This window comes from Octodon degus, unplaced genomic scaffold (genome assembly GCF_000260255.1).
Source record: "Octodon degus isolate 3935 unplaced genomic scaffold, OctDeg1.0 scaffold00008, whole genome shotgun sequence".
NCBI lineage: Eukaryota > Metazoa > Chordata > Mammalia > Rodentia > Octodontidae > Octodon > Octodon degus.
Window position 1 is genome coordinate 21851236 of NW_004524584.1, and position 18857 is coordinate 21870092.

Consider the following 18857-nt stretch of genomic DNA (forward strand, 5'->3'; position numbering starts at 1 on the left):
GTCTGTAGCCCTGCTGTGCAATGTATGAGCACTCGCTCTTGTCCTCGGGTCGCCAAGGGGGACAGTTTTATGGAGATCACTTTGTCTCACAGTGACTGGACTGGCACATTTCCTTAGTGCACCCTGCACACGTGCTGCGCACCATGCCAGCCCAGTCTGCCCTGAAAGGGTCCCCGAGGCCTCCTAGAGTCTACAGGTGCAACCTCTGTGCCTGTCTTCCACAGCAGAAATTGCCAGGCCTGCGGATCTGGGGTTGCAGTCCGAGAATTCTAACACCCCACACTTGGTGCTCACAGGCCCTTCGAGGGCACACGTTCCAGCTGGAAGTGGCCGCTGAGGCTCATCCATACCTTATTCTTACGCTTCTCAGTCCATCTGTCAGCACAGTACTGTGGCTACAACTAACCAGGGAGTGGAAGTTCACTTTTCCGATCTTCCTGCTGCCTTATGTGGTGCAGATGTGTCTTCCCCGGGTGCAGCTTGGCCTTCGCATCATTGTCCCTGGAGGAATTTTATGTGATATAATTCCTGTGCTTTGTTTAAAACTCACCATGCTTACATACTGTTTCTTACACTACCACAGGTGTTCTGTGACCTTTTTGTAGTCATTTTTTAAAATTTATGGATTTGCTACAAGGTCTCACTATGCTGCTCAGACTCGTAATGATCCGCCTGTCTCAGCCTCCCCACTGCTGGGATTATAGGCATGTGCCACTATGCCTGGTCTCAGCAGCCAGCTCAAGGGATCGAACCCTGGTCCCTGCCCTTGCCTAAGCAGGCACTTAGTCCACTGAGCTATCTTGCCTGCCCTTATAATCATATTTTAAATAAACCATTCCTGATCTGATATTATTAAAATCAGGAATAAATAATTGCAAAATTCAGATTGGAGCAACAATTAGAAACCTCTTAACACAGTGTATTCTCCTATGAAGTCATCAGGACAGGCATAATTCACACAACTGCAATGGTCCTCTGTGACCTCCCTTCCTCCTTCTGCAGATCTAGGAAGGGAGTGACTTGAGGTCAGGCTCAGGAGCCAAGCTGTGGCTCCAGGCTTTGAACTCCAGGGAGCTGGGCCAGCCAAATAGCTCAGCAGATTAAAGCACCTGCTTAGGCAGTGGCCGGGGTTTGATCCCCAGCCTGCCGTGCGAGCCCCAGCCCCCGGGCGGGGCCCGCTGAGATGGCGATGGAGTCTGGGTGTTGCGGTGCACGCCTGTAATCCTAGCTCTTGGGAGGCTGAACCCAGGCGGATCACTACAGATCCAATCTACATAGTGAGACCCTGTAGATCCTGTACTAAAATACATAATAAGAATAAACTCCAAGAAGCTATTATCAGGTGGCTCCTGAAGAAAGCTGATTATCCTTTTTAAAATATCATTTCTGTTTTTATTAGTGCTGTACATGTTTGAAGTCCATAATGAAAGCGGGTTAAAAAAAAAAAAAGGTGAATTCCCCACTGAATAGCCTCATTCCTTTTAAACAAAGCGTCGCCAGATGCCAAGCTGGATGTCAGAGTGTATCTTCGATGACATAGTTTTCTCTTTATGGGCCTTGCCTCCCAGTGGAGTGAAGTGCCAGAACTCCCTAAGCTGATGTGCTGCTCTAAAATGTTTGGTCCATCTGCTCATGGTGAGCTCTGATGGCCTGACTGGGCGAATGCAGCTGGCTGGACAAACAGCTGTGTGGCGGGGCGTGGCAGGGCGGGGCGGGGCGGAGGGACAGTTTTCCACACAAGCTGCAGGACTCCTGAGTCTGTAGCTCCAAGTGTGGTGACCCAATCCTTCCCCTGTCTTCATGTATTTCATTTTGCCCATTATAAACGAGCACTAATTTGATCTTTTCCTTCCATTTCTCTATCCACATTATTGAAAGAATGCTCTGTCTTCCTTCAAAAGATATATCTGAGTTATTACTTTTTATACTATTGCAAAATATACATAACATGCAATGTACCATTTTAACAGTTTTAACGGTGTGGTTCAGTGACATCAGTGCCTTTGTACCGTCACACGACAATCACCTTCAGCGATCGCTGGAACCTCTTCATCATCTCAGACTCAGCATTTGCACAAAACCTTCACGTTGCCCTTCCACCCACCCAGGCCCTGGCAGGCAGGAATCTTTTTGCTGTCTTTATGGATTTGAGGGTCACTGGTACCCCATATAATACTTCTCTAGGGATATATTTAGTTGGTTGATGTACCAAACAAATGCAGTGACACTGATGAAGGTTTATATAGCACTCTGGCTGTGTGGAGCGGGAGGTCCAGGGTTCAGCAGCCTTTGTCTCCACTGCGTTCACTTGGTGCAACTTCTAAGGCACCCCTGGGAAGAGTGGGACATTTGGGTTATCACCTTGACAATATTTACAGCAATGAATTCTCTGGCAGCAAATTGATGGTCATCTTGTTGTTTTGTTTCATGCTGATTGATTGCTAATTGCTCCCTCTTGTCAACTGTCAAATAGTATATGAGAAAGTACATTTAATTTTGGAGCTACTTTTGAAAAATATCTAGGGCTCCCAGGAATGGAAAAGGACTGGTATGCTGGTGTGTTTCACCAAGTATACAGGGATGTCATTTAAATGCTATTAACATGCAGGCAGAAATGTGTACATCCAATAACTGATGGGATTTTCCAATTAAAAACAGAAAGACAAGGGTCAGTGAGATAGCTCAGTGGACTAAGTGCCTGCTTAGGCAAGTGCAGAGACTAGGGTTCGATCACTGGCACCACATGCAATACCAGCCCCTTCTCCCCAGGCACACTGAGTGGAGACCAGGTGTGGTGGTGCACACCTGTAATGCCAGCCCTGGGGAGGCTGAAAGCAGTACGATCACTAGGAGTCTGAGCTGCATATTGAGACCCTAGACCAAATACATAAAAAAAGAAAAAACAGGAAGACAGTTCAGAAAAATAGGATATCAGTAATTGGCTGAGTTCAGTATGGCGGTGTACTTTGCAAATCCCAGCACTCAGGAAGTTGAGGCAGGAAGATTGGTGTGAGTTCAAGATGAGTGTGTGCTGCACGGTGAGTTCAAGGCCAGTCTGCACTACATAGCAAGACCTCATCTTAAAAAAGTTTGAAAAAGGGGGGAGGGGGAGGGACTGGCCAATTGAACATGCAAGAGACATGTGAGTGTGGTTAAGATCTCTTAGAAGAATTTGTTACTCTACGTCCGCCTTTTGACACAGAACAGAATTGTGAATGTGCATTGTGCCTCCCTCCCTGCACAGGGCACATGATTGCAAAGGGAGGCTGCTTCCGAGACCTGAGTTTCCAAGTGAACGCTTCCTTCTGCAACCCCAAGACCCGGCCTGCCACAGGACTGGTGTCCTGCAGAGTAGCTGCCTGTCCTCCCAGGTAACAAGCGCCGTGTGTGTCTTACCAAGAGCATAGTTTGCCGATAAATTCAGTGCGCCCTGGCGGCCCTGAAGTTGGGGAACCAGTGCTGACTCCTGTTATGTGACCACAGCCACAAAGAGCCATCAAAACAAGTGGTGCCTGAACACAGGGTCTAAAAATGCATGCTTAGGCAACACATGGCCTGGAGGCTCTGGGGTCTGCAAGTGGACTATTCCTCCCGTATCCCTGCCCGTGCACACTGGCATCTGGTCACGATGTTCCCCACCATCCATGATCTCAGCCCAAGAACCGCTGTCTGCCTCGATGCCCCAACCATCTGTGGGCTGGGCTGAGTTGGAGAACAGGAGGACAACTTGTTGTGCACTCAGTCTGAGCCTGAAGTGTCAGCTGACAGCTCACTCCAGGCCACTGAGGAACGGATCTCTTTGGCCAGCTGAGGCAGGACAAAACAGGACACCCCTATCTGCCAAAAGGATTTCCCTTCTGGAGGAACTAAGGATCAGATATAAACAAAGCTGGACCCTAGCTTAAGTGGCGCTGCCACTTAATTAGTGAGGACTATTGCAGCAGGGAGGAGCTCACCACGACAGGAGCTCAGTTTCCCCTTGTGCAGGAGTCTGGATGTTCCTAGGGGAATGAAGGAGTGGGCCTGTTGGCTGCAGATCAGGGCAATCAGGGAAAAGAAAGAACATCAGAGGGTATAAGGGGCATGTCGTGAGCTGATCAGGCCCATGACCTCTTAAATGAGTGGACAGCAAGCAGCTTAAATCAGAGAGACCAGTCATGTGGTTTTGCAGCACCCAGGAAAGTCAGAATACTCTCTCAGAAGAAAGGATGAAGAGCTCTGCCCAACAACTTGTACTTACTTGATTTACAAAGAAAGGAAGGGAATATTTAGGCAAGGCAAGAATGGAGCAGGACCTTGGGAAGTTAGTTCAAAGAAGTCTCCAAACAGTGTGCTTTGCCAGTTAAGGGAGCTATCTGGTCTCCAAGGCTGACAGCTTTATTGCTGTGGAATAGGGCGTATCAGTAGCCTGTGCCCTCGGCTGTCTTAACTGTGTTGTTAGCTTTTTTTTTTAATTTCTTTTTTTTATCTTTTGTATTAATTTTTTTGAGAAACAAATAGCAATGAGACAGTTTCAAAACCGATTAGTAGGACAGTTTCAATAATTAATACATTGCACATTATTGTCTTCATAGTTGTTATTCATATTATAAGATGCAGACATGATATCCTGTCCAAACACTATTAGTACAAATCTTTCTTCTCATTACTAAGAGAAAGTAGCTGTATATCTATCCCAACTATTTTGTATATACATATACAAAATGGTCCTTCATTTATATCCTGTTTTTTTTGTTTAGTTTTGTCAAATATGGGCATTCCATTGCCATTTAAATATTGTAGGTACATGAATTCAGCGAAGTAATCCAATATAGTCCCTGAGTCCATAATAGTAGTGGATTATCTGTAGCACTGGCAGTGTCAGAAGTTGTTGACTCGAGCCTTTTGCAGCTCAGCATATTAAGCTTCTCTTCTGAAGGGTTACCAACTTAGCTTTGCAGACCAAAAATTAGAAAGAAAGAAGGGCTGCAAGGACAGCCAACATTTTGGCCCTAGCCTTTCAAGTTCAGTGAGGACCCAGGGCATAAGAGAACCTGTACTGTAACATCCTGTAACTCCGTGATGTCCTAAATTTTCTGATCAAGGAGATTATGAGACCACAGAGAAAAGTGATCAATGATGCACTGTGTGCCTAAGGAGAGTCACATGGAGAGAAAACATTCTCTCAGGCTTTCACAGAGAGCACATTGGCCAAGCAATGGCCGTGACTCATCCACATGGCTGACACTGACAAAGGATCTACAATCTGAGGTACAGGATCTCAGGACAAATCCTGAGGGGATTTCACTGAACTTATCAGACCCAAAAGCTACAACCCTTGTTGCATAGGTCCTGCTTTATCTTGGCCTTAACCATCCAGCAGAAAAATATAAAAATGAAGTATAAGAAGTAAAGCAGCGGGGTTATGTTGAGCTGTAGGGGACTCAGGTCAACAATTTCTGACATTGCCAGTCAAGCGGAAGACCCAATACTATTATGGGCTACTGGACTCTTTTAGAATATTTTGCTGAGTTAACACACCTATAGTATTCAAATGACGGAATTAAACAAAAAAGGGGATACAGATGAATGACCATTTTGTATCTGTGTATTCAAAATGGTTAGGATAGATATATAGTTACATTCTCTTAATGAATAAAGGGATTTGTTCTAATGGTGTTTGTAAATAGGATATCATGTCCGCATCTTGTACAGCAAATAACCACTAGAAAGAATGTATGCAATGTGTTAATTATTGAAACTGTCCTACCAGTTTGATTTGAAACTGTCTCATTACTATTTGTTTCTCAATAAAATTATGGGGAAAAAAGAGACCTACAAACTGCAGTACAGGGTTTCAGGGTAGGTCCTGAAGGCATTTGACTGAACTTGTCAGATACAAAAGTTACGTTTCTTGTTATATAGGTCTTGCTTTATCTTGGTCTTAATCATCCATCAGAAAAGTTTAAAAATGAGGCTACAAAGTAAAGCCATATTCATGTGTTGTTAGCTTGACTACAGAGCACTGTGTGTTTGAGCCTTCCCAGCACAGCAGAGGTCCCTGTGCTTAGCAGCGACCTAACCCTACAGCCTGGTCTCCAGCAGAGAGGCGCCTTAGAAACCCCACCCCACCTGCTAACTCACTCATGGGACTCGGGCTCCTCTCCCTCAAGTGACAGGGACTCTAGCACAAGAACAGGCAGTATACTTTTTGGCTGGCTTTGGTCTCTCCGGAAGGTGCTCAGTGGGGCTTGGGCTGCCTAGGGGCCTCTCCTTGACCTCTGGATAAAATCAGTCTAAGAAACTAAAGTTTGGAAATGACAGCGTCTTTGTTATTTGTTGCAGCCCCTGCAGAGCTGGCTCTGCGTCTGTGCTCCAGGTGACAGTAAATTTAACACCATTATAATCATGTGAGATCACCGTTATGCATGAAGCCCCTTGAGGACCAGTCCATCCTTATAGAGCCTGTCACTGTGTGTGCATTTGTGTGTGTGAGTGTGTGCGCGTGCGCTGGTGTGTGGCCATCCGCTGTGAGTACTGCTGCTTCGTCTCCTTCCTGTCCTCTTCCTCTGCCTTTTGAGCATGGAGAGATCCGTAGCCACAGCTGCCTCTGAGTTCTTCCATGTGCCGTATTCTCTATTTAACTCGGTCCAGGGCAGTGTAGTAAACCAAGTAATTCTGTTGTGGACAGAACAGACAGGAGTGCACTGGCAGCAAGATCAGTGTAAGCCAAAGTTAGACAGATCTGTCCTGAAAGCATCTAGAAAGCCCTGGAATGGGGCAGCTCCATATGCACCTGGGAAACATCTAAGGATCCTTCCATTGCCTACCTCTTCCATGTCTGCATCTGTATTTTAGGATATTCCTATTTTTCTCTGCAGGAGAAAGCTTCCAGGTTTGGAAGAACAGCCTTCCTGCTCTCCCCAGTTCATAGGTTCCTGCCTTGGGGTTCTTAGGAGTTGGAGCGGGTCAGGGGATGGCTCCAGTTTCTGACTTACCTAGGGACAAAGCACCTCAGCCGCCGCTGCCATCACTCCCCTCCTGGAGCTGTCTGCTGGGGCCAGTAGGGCTGGACCTCATGGAGGGGTAGCTGTCCTGCCCAGGCCCCACCTGTCACCTGTGTCAGATGCAATCCAGTCACGGTGGCCCCTGTCTCCTAGGGTAAGGAGGGGATTTGTTGAGATAATCTACCTAACAGCTGTGACATGGGAGATACACTAAGTCTTGCTTGTTTTATGTTTTATTGTCAAAGGAAATGCATACCCATAGTTTTTTAGTCTGTGAAGCAGAATTTTCAAAGATAAAACTCAGAAAAATGAACCACACTACAGATTAATCCATCTGGATTAGCACTTGATTTTACCAATGGAGTTGAGACAATGTATTTTAGTTCAAGGTGCTGTTTTGCTTTTCCTCTGAAATGTAAGAGATTTCTCTCATGTTTAGGATGCTAGCAATTTTTTAATTCCTGACCATGTAGGTAGAAGGCCTAGGTCTGTTTTTCTGCCAGTAAAAGCATATCCTGCTTCGGTCTAACTGGGCTGCCCTGAGTCCTCTAAAGCCACTGTCTCTTGGGAATTTAACTGCCAGCCTCCCTCATGCATTCTGTGGCTGAGCCACAGGGTACAGTGGGGTGAGAATTGTCACCTCCTGTCTGACTTGAAGGAAGGGTCCTCCAAAGAACAAGGAGTAGAACCTTTCAAACAACCTTTGAACCACAATCTTCTCTCCTGTAGCTCAAGTGACAAGGGAAGCCAACTTGCTGGTTAGAGCCGCAACCCTGGTCACAAATGGAGAGCTGTCTGGCCTTAGGGACCCACCCCCAAATCATCAGCTTGTGCAGGGGAGGCTGCTGGGAGTCAGGGTCCCATGTGGGAGAGGTGATTTCAGCAGGTGTGCAGGCTTCAGCCAGTGGAGCAGCACAGCTCAGTCACGGGGCTGAGTCACGGGGCTGAGTTGTGGAGCATCAGCGGTTCGGGGCTGCTCCAGGGGTGCAGGGACAGTAGCCCCCATTCCTCCTCTTGGCCCTGCTTCTAGAGCTGACAAACTGCTCACTGCCCTCCTGTGGCTTCCCCACCACTGCCTGCATATCAAGCCAAGCATTTCTGTCACTTGACTTTGAAGCAGGAGTTACAAATCACACAGCGATCTGCATCCTTCATGCTTGTGGGTTTATCGAAGTGGAGTGGCTCATGTCATCTATCGTAACGCGCGTCTTCCCAGCATGAGCACAAACAGCAGGCCTTTCACAGTGGAGGGCACTTGCGAAAGAAAATGTTTTCCAGATGGCACACGGACACACTCCCCTCTGCTCAGCACTCCAGAAGGAGTGGAAGGGGAGTCCCGGTAGCTCCTGGGGTACCAGGCTTCTTGTTCTCTTAGGAAGCTGCACACAGTGGCCACATCCACCTGGTATGTGGGGATCACACAGATTCGGCCTGTGGTTCCCGACTTTACAACCCACGAGCAGAGCTGTTTATTTAACAATCCGTGTACAGAGGTTGGAAACTGGGACTGCTTGGCTGTGCGTTGGGGAAGTGAGACAGGGTCCAACATTCTCAACAGCAACACTTGCGGCAGGCAGGCAGCCGAGAGAGGAGAGTGAGTCTTTGCCGCCTTCTTTTTTTCTAATGTGAGCCATGCAAATACTAACCACTCAGGAGAAATGCAGTGGTTACCATGGCAATAAAGCCAACTGGATCACCAGTGGCATCTGCCCAGGCAAGCGCACAGCTCCCAGCGTTGCCACTGAGTGATCCGTTAGGCTCCTTTCATCATTTTGGTAGCTGAGATTTCACAGCAGTAAACCTACATTGTGAGGTTAGACCAGGCCTGTCTCCCAGGGCCTGTGCCCAAGAGCTTCTGGGGCCTGGTTTTATTTTCTGGTGCTGCTGATGTGAAATTCTGGGTGAGTTTTAAACAAGGGACCCACTCTTTTTTTTTATTTTTCAGTGGGTTCTCTGAGTAGCAAACTCAGTCCTGCCCAGCACCCCACTTCTATTTCGCTGTTAGTTGCTGGGCCATCTGGAGTTGTGCAGACTGTCTCTCTTGACCATGGCTTGCTGACCTCAGAGGGCTTACAAGACTTGGTGCCATGCAGTGGGTCACTGGAGGTACAGCTCTGTTCTTGGGATCCCTGTCCCTCTCCTGTGTTGCCAAGAGATCATGGCTCCTGGAAACAGCACTTCCAGTCTCAGGAAGATTTTCCAGAGCCTGGAAGTTTCTGGAGACTCTTCTCAGGTGACTCATTGTCCACCATTCCAGCCTTTGGAAAGACAGCCAAGTCTTAGTCCAACCAAGGGAATGGATATGGGCTCCGTATCCACAGTAGTGTCCTGTGGGCAGTACAGCTAGGCCCGGAGGTGAGGTTCAGGCAGAAGCATCAGATTTGAAACTGTGCACTCCCCAGTGGTCACAATTCCGCAATTGGAAAGGTAGCATCTTCCCATATCTCTCCCAGGAGTGTTGCCACTTCCTGCCTGAGCAGAGAGTCTGAGTGGATTAGACACCAGTTTGCATGGATCCTTGCTGAAAGCCAGCTCACAAACCCCCTCCCACCTCCCTTCCTCGCTCCCTGACTTCCTCCTTCCCTCTTTCTTCTGCATGTTTGTGACTTACAAGGTTATCACATTGCATTCTTCAAAGTAAGAGGCTCTCTCCTACAGCTTGCTCTGAGCTCAGAAGTCACTTTGAACTGACAGGCAAGAGGGGCTGTCACTGTGGTGGGCCATGGGGAACAAGCATATCTGAATTGAGGACCGGAGGGTGGAGAATGAGTGAGGAGGATGGAAAAGGGCTCCTCTTCTGCCTTCTGCAACCCAGGCCCTTCTCAGAAGCCTTGGACGCCCCCTCCGCACCACTCCCAGCCAGGCTACTTGCCCTGCCCCATCTCCAAAGCAGCATGTGCTTAGGGAGGGTCTGGGACTCTCAGTCTCGGGCAAGTTCACTGAGGATTTAGATCAGATTAGCAAGGGTGTGCCCAGCAGCGCTCTGTGACATGGCCCTTTCTTGATTTTTTTCCCTGAAAAGTTACTTGAATCTCTTTGGGAGAAAACCTCATTTTTTCCCTTATATCACAATCCCATGTACTCCACTTCCACCACCATAAAAATAAATTTTACTTAATTAATTTTGTAAAAAAATGTATCACTGACCTTATGCTGTTAGGAAAACTAAGCTGGTAGTATAGTGAACTCATATGACTTGAACAAGCTCTACTTAGGAGCAAAATTGAAACCAAACTAATGGACTTTCGAATTAGTATAAGGCATTTACTAATTGTTTTTTTAATTTACATTAGCATTTGCTTATGAATCCAAGTCACTTTTTTACTGACTTGTTGATATCATTCCAAAACCCTTTGTACATCATGCCTTGAGATTTTTCTGGAGTCTTAGATTTTCCTCATCCTTTATTTTTCCCTTCAGTTCCTAATTAAGCAGCCTTTATTTTACTTGCGAAATTTCCCATAAATAACACAATCCAACTGCATTCTTAAACACATGCGCACAGCTTTTTTTTCACAGTCAAAGAGATCTTCAAGTTAATTCTGCAGATAAGTTTCATTTTCAATTTGATACCACTTCTTAGCAAGGCTTTGTTTCATGGAAGACGCAGGGTGAAGAGAGGACCTCGGGCCAGCAGGAATCTTGCCATCTTCTCCCAGCTGTTGAGCAGCTTCTGAATGCGTGCATGGCAGAGGTTCTGGCACGGGCAGCAGATTTACTCTGTGCTTCTCACAGTGGCCTCTCAGACTTTATGGATTTTTTATATTGAAGTTGATAAATAGATTTTGGGTGGCGTGTTTGTAAGGTGGTAAATGCTATGAGCAAACAGATGGGAGTGAAGAGGAAGAGGAGGCAGGTTGTGGTGTAGGTCTCATTGTGAGCATAAGCTCTGGGCCACAGCGGGAGGAGGTGAGTGAGGTAGGCTGTCCCTGCCCTTCCAGTCATGGCCCATGCTGATAGATAGATACATACATACATAGATAGATAGAGTTACAGTTACAGATATATACACAAAAATATCAACTAAGAAAAAGTTTTCATGATAGTAAAGAATTACTAAGAATAAAACATAACATAAATACTAGAATGGAAAATGTATGACCAGCACTTCTAACAGTTTGGGAATAGGATATCGCACAAAGTTCTAGTATGTCGTGGACATGGACAGTGTCCATGACACTTACTGGTGACCAGGTGTCACTTATGGGACTGAGTGACTGCTATTGCCTTGATACCCACCCCATAGACCCAGACAGAATCATGACCCATAGGGTGCAGGAGAAGTCCATTTGTAGAGTATGCTGATGGTAATACTTTGCTGCTGTATAAAAAAGAATAACTGAAAGACTGCTGTTGTATACCTCTTTTTCTCCTGTGTTTATTTGCCTTATTTGGTGGGCTTTTTCCATTCTCACTCATGGAATTGTCATTTGGATCCCTTTCTAGAATATCTTTTAGTAGTCTGTGTAGGGTTGACTTGGTCATCATGAAATTCTTTAGTTCTTCTTTGTCATGGAAATATGTCACTTCTCCATTAAACTTGAAAGAGAGTTTTGCAGGGCATATCAGTCTGGGTTGGAATTTGTTTTCTTGCAAGACTTGAAGTACTTGGCTCCATGCTCTTCTTAACTTGATGATTTTTGAAGAGAAATCTGCCATTATTCTGATGGGTTTTTCCTTTAAATGTGATCTGTTTCTTTTCTTTAGCAGCTTTTAGTATACTGTTCCTGTGCTGAATTTCTGGGATCTTGATTATTGTATGTCTGGGTGTGGTTTTAATTGGGTTGATGTTATTTGGAGTTCTGTATGCTTTGGTTACTGAATGTCAGATTGTTGCCCCATATTTGGGAAGTTTTCTGCTATTACTTCTGTCCATATTCTTTTTGTTTATTTATTTTTTTTACATTTATTATTTACTGTGTGTGTGTGTGTGTGTGTGTGTGTGTGTGGCCAGCTCAGCCCACCAGGGGGCGGGGCTGGCTGGCATATGGTGCTGGGATTGAACCGCGGTCCCTGTGCTTTGTTTTGCTTAGCTTGTTCTAAGTAGGTGCCTTAGACCACTGAGCCATCTCACCAGCCCCATATTCTTTTTATATCATTTGTATTGACTCCTTTCTCATTGATGCCTATTAGTCTTACGTTGTTCATCTTTGCATCGTCTTGCAGATGTTCAATTATTTTTTCCTGCATCCTAGTTGTGTTTAAGAGATCTTTTCTTACCTTTTCATTAGCTGTAATGGTGTCTTCAAGGTCTGAAAGTCTATTTTCACTTTTTTTTTTCACTTTCATTCAGATGGTTTTGCCAGCTAATGATTGAGGTTTTAATTTCCTGTATAGCACTTTGAATTTGTTTCATGTATTCTATTTCTTTCCTATATTGCTTATTCAAGGATTCCATCATTTTTATATTCTGCTCTATTTTTTATTAGTGTTTTCTTTAGAAGCACTTAGTATTTCTTTCATTTTAGTTATTTCCTTTTTTACTTCAGAAATTATTTCTGATCTGATTTCTTCTATACCTTTCTGCAATTATTTCTTTACTTATTTCTTTATTTCAGATACTATTATTTCAGAACTTTTAGATGTATGCTTTCCAATTTATTTCATGCTATTATCTCCTGAATTAGTTCTGGGTGGGCTCAGGCCCTGAGAATGCACTTTGCTCCTTCTCTTTCTCATTTTGTATAGCACTGCCTTCTGATCTTTGGTGTAGAGCTTTGGTGGAGTTATTACCTTAGCACCACGTCCAGATCTACCCAGTTGGAACTGGTCCAGGTGGGTGTGGCTTGGGTCTGGCTGCCGTGCTCCACTTCTCCCTGCTGCAGCCCTCGGAAGTGAACCTGCTGTGCCACTCTGGCAAGATGTTCTGCTCCTGGATAAGCTGGGTGGGTCTTGCCTCTAGCCTCTGCAGGGAGTTCTGCCATAGGGTTCCACACCAGGCCAGTCTGATGGAGGAAGTTCCACTGACACGCCGGGCCTGGGCTTTGAATGAGAATCTGTCGGGCCCCGGGCGGTTCCACTCACATCTCAGGCCTGGGTTAAATCAAAATTATTACATTTTGATTTAAAGAGTGAAATGCACTGTTGTCTGATTGTCTTCCAACACGACTAACGCATCCTAACACCGTGTAGTGGAGCCCCATCTCCTCTGCACTGACAGGAAGGCCAGTTTGCCAGAGCTCAAATCTGTCTACATAAGTGCCTGGGGATCCTGTCCTGAGCCCTGATGCCCTGATGTGCCCTCCTGCTCACACTCATTTCTCACTGCTGTAGGATTTTATGACATTTGCTCCTGCTGGAAAAGTTCACCTCTTACCATGTGTGCTTCTCAGAACTTTCTGGGTTTTTTTAATGATTTTTTCCCCAGATAAATTTTATATTCATAAGGGTAGTAAGAGTGGAGATTTTTGTGTTTTTCCTGATCTTAAAGGAAATATTTCCATCACTTCTCATTCATAGGATGTTGGCTGTGGGTTTGTCATATGAATGCTTTATTTTTTTATGTGTGCTTTTTTTTTTTTTTTTCTTTTGAACTGGTAATTGAACTCAGGCCCTTGAGCTTGCCAGGCAAGTGCTTATTTTACTGAGCTATCTCCCCAGCCCCCCAAAGGCTTTATTATGCTATGGTGTAAACCTTCTATATCTAATTGTCCAGGATTTTCACCAGGAAAGATTGAGAAGTTTATCAGATGCATCTTTTGCAGTACCGTGATGATCGTATGGTTTCTGTCCTTATTCCCCTGAGATGCTGTATTAGGTCTATGGATTTCATGTGTTGAGCCATCCTTGTATCTCTGGGACAATACAAGGATCATGCTGAACAATCTTTTCTTTTTTAAATGTTTTACAGTTTATTACATCCTGTTGTGAAAAAAGTCACAGGCACTGCAGGCAGGCGCTGCAGAATCTCTACTCCAGCTTTTTGCCAGCACCAACACTGGCCTTTACGGTGCCTCTGATGTTCTTCATTCTGTTCTTGCGTCCCTTCCACTGCTTTCTTGAGATCTTTTTCCTCTTGTACAGGCCGTGTCTTGCAAGTCTATGTTTGAGCTCATTTTTCTTCACATAATCCAAGGAATCGTAAATCATGCCAAAGCCAGTCATCTTGCCACCACCAAAATGGGCTTTGAATCCAAACCCAGAAATGACATCTGGTGTGCTCTCACACATTGTGGAGAGTTTTTCCCAAATGTCTGTCTTAGGTACTGCTGTGTTCCCAGGGTGAAGGACATCAAAGACCACTTGTTTCCTTCGAAGAAGCCAGTTGATCATGAACTTCTGGGTTTGGATAGTTGCTATGTCATTCATGATGGCAGCGGATCTGTGCTGAATAATCTTCTGGTGTGCTGTTGCACCAGACTGCTAAGATTCTGATGAAGACTTCTGCATCTGTGTTCCTTAGGGATATCATCCTACACAGTTGCTTCTTGGTACATCCTTGCCGGGTTTAGGTAAGTGGGTGATGCTACCCATATAGAATAAGTGTGGAAGGCCCCTCCCTTTCTATTCTTCCACATAGTTGGAAAAGAACTTTTATTCAAAAGTTTGGTAAAATTTAGAAATGAAACCATCTTGTCTTTTTTAAAAAAAAAAAACATTTCCTTCCATATTGTTTTTTATTTTATTTTTTATTTTATTTTTTTTTTCAGACCCAGGGATTGAACTCAGGCCCTTGTGCTTGCCAGGCAAGCATTTATTCTACTGAGCCATCTCCCCAGGCCCTGAAACCATCTTGTCTTAAACTTATTTTTTGAAGTGCTTATAGGGAATACATTGTATTATTAGATTAACACGGGCAAACTTGAAATCCTGAAAACATGGAAACCACCTATACAAAAAGTATTTTTTTCCTTTCTTATTAGTCTCTTGTTCATATGGGTTCCTTGTTCCTTGCAGATTTAGCCACCATAAGTGAAAAGGAATGTTTATAACGTTTTCTAAATATTTTGCACTTGTTAATATTCTTATTGAAATTTTATACCTCTATATTTTAATGAGCTTCTATTCTTATGGTACAAAATATTAGTTTTGTAACTACATGTAAAAATTTTGTTATCTGGGTATTTTCAGTCAACATTATTATGTCCACGGAAAGAAATAAAATAAAATAAAATAAAAAGTTTAGCAGAAAAATAAATTTAAATCAAAGCATTAAAAAAAAATTATGTCCAAAGTTTTAAAATATTAATTTTCAGTCAACACTGTTAATATTTTTGATCCACTAGACCAACAGTGATGAATTTCTTCCACCTCTCTTCTACTCCAGTGTTCATGCCTCTTCTCCACTCCAGCTCTATTTCAGCTGCAGTGATGAACGCTTCTCCAGAAGTTGCCTAAGGGAATCTTTGCTTGTTCCTGATCCCAGTAAGAATCCATTCTGCTTGTCACAATGCAGTGCTGGCTCTTGGTTTAACAAATGCTGAGCACAGCATTTTGGTTTGTTTACCTCACTATGAAAATATCTTGTTTCTGCCTTCTCAGGAGTGACTCTATTTTAGTTGGTAACTTTGCTGCAGTCCACTCAGAGAGATCCTAAGAAAAAAAGTTGACCAATCTGTATATGAAAGTCCATGAGGTTCTGCATAGCACGTGGGGTGGAGTCAATCATTCTTGTGCCCACCACACCCCAGAAAGCCTGTGGGATGCAGGCACTGCAGACTCTGGGGCTCTAGCTTCCTTGGGGACTCGTCCCTTGATAAAGAAACCTGACCTCAGCAGGATATTGTGGAATAGGTCTACAAGCGCAGCACTCTTAGAGGCTGAAGCAACATCACAAGTTTGACTCTAGCTTTCTCAACCAAATGTCTCAAACTAACAGAAATAAAAAGGGTTGAGGATGTAGCTCAGTGCAAACGCCCTGAGTTTGATCACCAGTACCATAAGAAAACAAAAACAAAAACTAGAAAAGGACACTGACCTCCTCCAGCCTCACAGCACCATGAGCTCTGTAGACAAAGTTTTGGGGCTCCTGGGAGTCAGGGACACAGAGGTGCCCAGTGCTCCTTATTTATGTACCTGATACTCGGTCAGCCCCAGTCATTGGGGTATGCATAAGCCCCTTCATTTGTCCACAGTTCAAAGGAGTGAGCACTCATAAAAGAGTTTTGAACAAGAGGAAATCCCATCCTGACTGTGCAACCCTGGGAAAGTGAGGCCTTGATCACACCATCTTTGCATTCCTGTGAAAAGCTCCAGTTTGCTGGCATTGTGAGTAGTGCTCTCACTTGGATGCTTTTGGTACACTTACAGTGTTCCAACCAATTACATGAGTTTTGCGAAAAGGAATCTATATGGCATCACTTCTACCATCTTTCTCAAAATCTTTAGCCACCATGATTTTTTTATGTTAAAAAAATAGCCTCAGAGAGATGTGCTTTCTTATGATACACAGTTATCATTATAAGACTTTATAGTCTATATATGACTATATAGTCATCTCTGTCAGTTATTGTATTATTTATCTTTGAAGACAGTGCTGCCCTGCAGCATGTGGTGAAGGAAGCTAGTAAGGGTTTCCCTGAACTGACCACTGGGCACTCTCTCCTGTGGCCACTGTGGTCCACATTTGAGTTGGATCTCTAGAGGGATGTGGGCAAATACTGGGTCCACATGCACACAGAAGTCCTCTTCTGCCTATCTTTGGTCACACTTACATATCTGCGCCAAAGTTTCCCCATCTCTGAAATGAGCACCATGATTGTGCCCACCACATAGACTTCTCATGAGGATAAGAGTTCAAATGGATAAGGCACCTCATTAAATATGAGGTGTCATTGCCAGCATTAGTGAACTCAAAGTAGAGAGATGTTGGCATCAGATTTGTCAGCACAAATTATGTGCATTTTGTTCGGTGGTGTGGAGTGTGTGTTGATTTCTCAAGGACCAGAAGTTGCCCACCTCTTGGCCCCCGATATGCAGTAAGCAGAACAGGGGCTGCGCTGCAGCCACCCTTGCTTGCTCTTCTTCAGGAGAGCCTTTCAGTTTGTTCTGAGCTCCAAATCCAATCCCCAGGTGGCTTCCAGGGCTGTCAGTGTGGATGTAGTTCTCATATGGACACTCATGCCAGTGTAGACCTGACATCGTACAGGCAGTTGAGAGAGACATCACAGTCAGCCAGGGGTGCCCAGAAATTTCTCTGTTCCATGTAGGATACTAAGGAATGAGTTATTGTCACTGCTGCTCTGGTTGGCTGCTGTCCCAATTTGAGTCATTCGGAGCAGCTGAGCTAGAGGATGAGGTCTTGAAATGCGGGTTTTCTCTGCCCCAAATCATTGAAGGAATAGTGAGCATCTGTGAAACCACTTAAGTCTAAAATAAAAGATTTCCTGATGTCACTCTGTATCTATAAAGTGAGTACAACTGAGTCATTAGACTACCCGTAACACAGACTAATAAATCATACTGATTATAATACAGCAAATGGGAAGGGGACCCACAGACAGATGGGGGAGAAAGGAAGGAGAAAGAAAAAGAAATAAGGTGTGCTACATCCCTGCTCCCCTTGAGGGATGTAAACATTATGCCCTGAAAACATGGACTTATGAAATATAGAACAACAATAATAACACAGCTAAAGCCCTAGGTGACGTGTCATTTTGGTATGTTCTGCCTTCTACTCCCTTAGTTTTCTAGCCAGTGTTTTATGATCAGTAGACGAAGGCAACATTTGTCATTATCCATTTGATAACTGCTATAGAGGAACAGCTCAAGCATTAGTACATTAGGAAGTTGATTACAAAGAATGAGGTAGTTACTGTATCCTAACTACCTAAGTAAATGCTTAAGATATTACATAAATATGTAAATGAGTCTTTATAACCCTCCAATATCTGTTAATATGAGGTTGACTCATTAGAGAAATTCAACAGGTGGTGCATAAGATTTAGTAAGAACTAAGTAACTAATCTACAGGTATAGTAAAGAAGAACAAGGAATAGGAAGAGATGGTTTCCTAGGTTTTCGAGCCAGGAGGTTACATAAATATTGTCCTGAGCTTATGTGTGCATGTCCTGGACCCAATTAAGCTCCCCCAAGTGCCACAGTAAGAAGCCTTTCCTGTCAGGAATGAAATTATTCAACCCTAGTAAGAAAGATGACTCTGTCCTCCAATGTCGTCCATATATTCTTGGCCAACACTGGCTGACAGCACTCACCAGCTGTAGAAGTCATCTGCAGCATGTGCTGCCGTCACACGTGGAGCTCACCATGGTGACCGTTTGAATACCTCAATTAGAGCTCATTGTAAAAACTCAAATCTTGCTCTTGCCTTGTAGAAATCACAGTAAATAGCCATGGGCCTATTGTCATTGCTGCCTTGTTCTTCTGAAATCTCTGCCTGGACCCACAGACAGATGTCCATGATGCACAGCCCCACCGTTCAGGCATCATTGACTCTCTATCCTTTAAAAACAACACAAAACAAAGATACAAAATTCTCAGTTTTGTTCATTTTTAGCAAGTTAGCATTTCAAAAAGTGACACAGAGCACCATAGGATCTGATGCTGTGCATGAGATCTTACTGTCTCTTCATCACCTGACAATAAAGAATGCGTCTAATATCTGGCAGGGGACAGACGCTGATTTCATGCAGTGTCAGATTGCTTGAAAATCTGCGTGAAATACAGATTCAGTCCCCTTCTTTGGCTTCTGAAAATTCACTGGATTTACGGCCATTCCTGGGATCGCTGTCACCACAGACTAAAACATAGAACTTGTAGATGGTCCCAACTGCCCAGACCCTCCCAGTACCCACCAGGGGCAGTGTTCCAAAGCCCAGGAGCTGAGGAGTCATGGTCCGGGCCATGGTCTTCCTGCAAGCCTGCTGGTCAAGGACTCCTGGGTGCATGCATTCCTAAACCATCAGCTCAGGA

General features: G+C 44.5%; 1 protein-coding gene across 1 annotated transcript in view; it reads left to right on the forward strand.

Annotated features, from left to right (window-relative positions):
- Adamts16 (ADAM metallopeptidase with thrombospondin type 1 motif 16) overlaps nt 1-18857 on the forward strand; it is a 167642-nt gene that overhangs the window by 120794 nt on the left and 27991 nt on the right. Inside the window, exon 18 of the mRNA XM_004625189.2 lies at nt 3245-3371. Coding sequence (XP_004625246.1) covers nt 3245-3371 — 127 coding nt within the window. The remainder of the gene's footprint in view (nt 1-3244; nt 3372-18857) is intronic.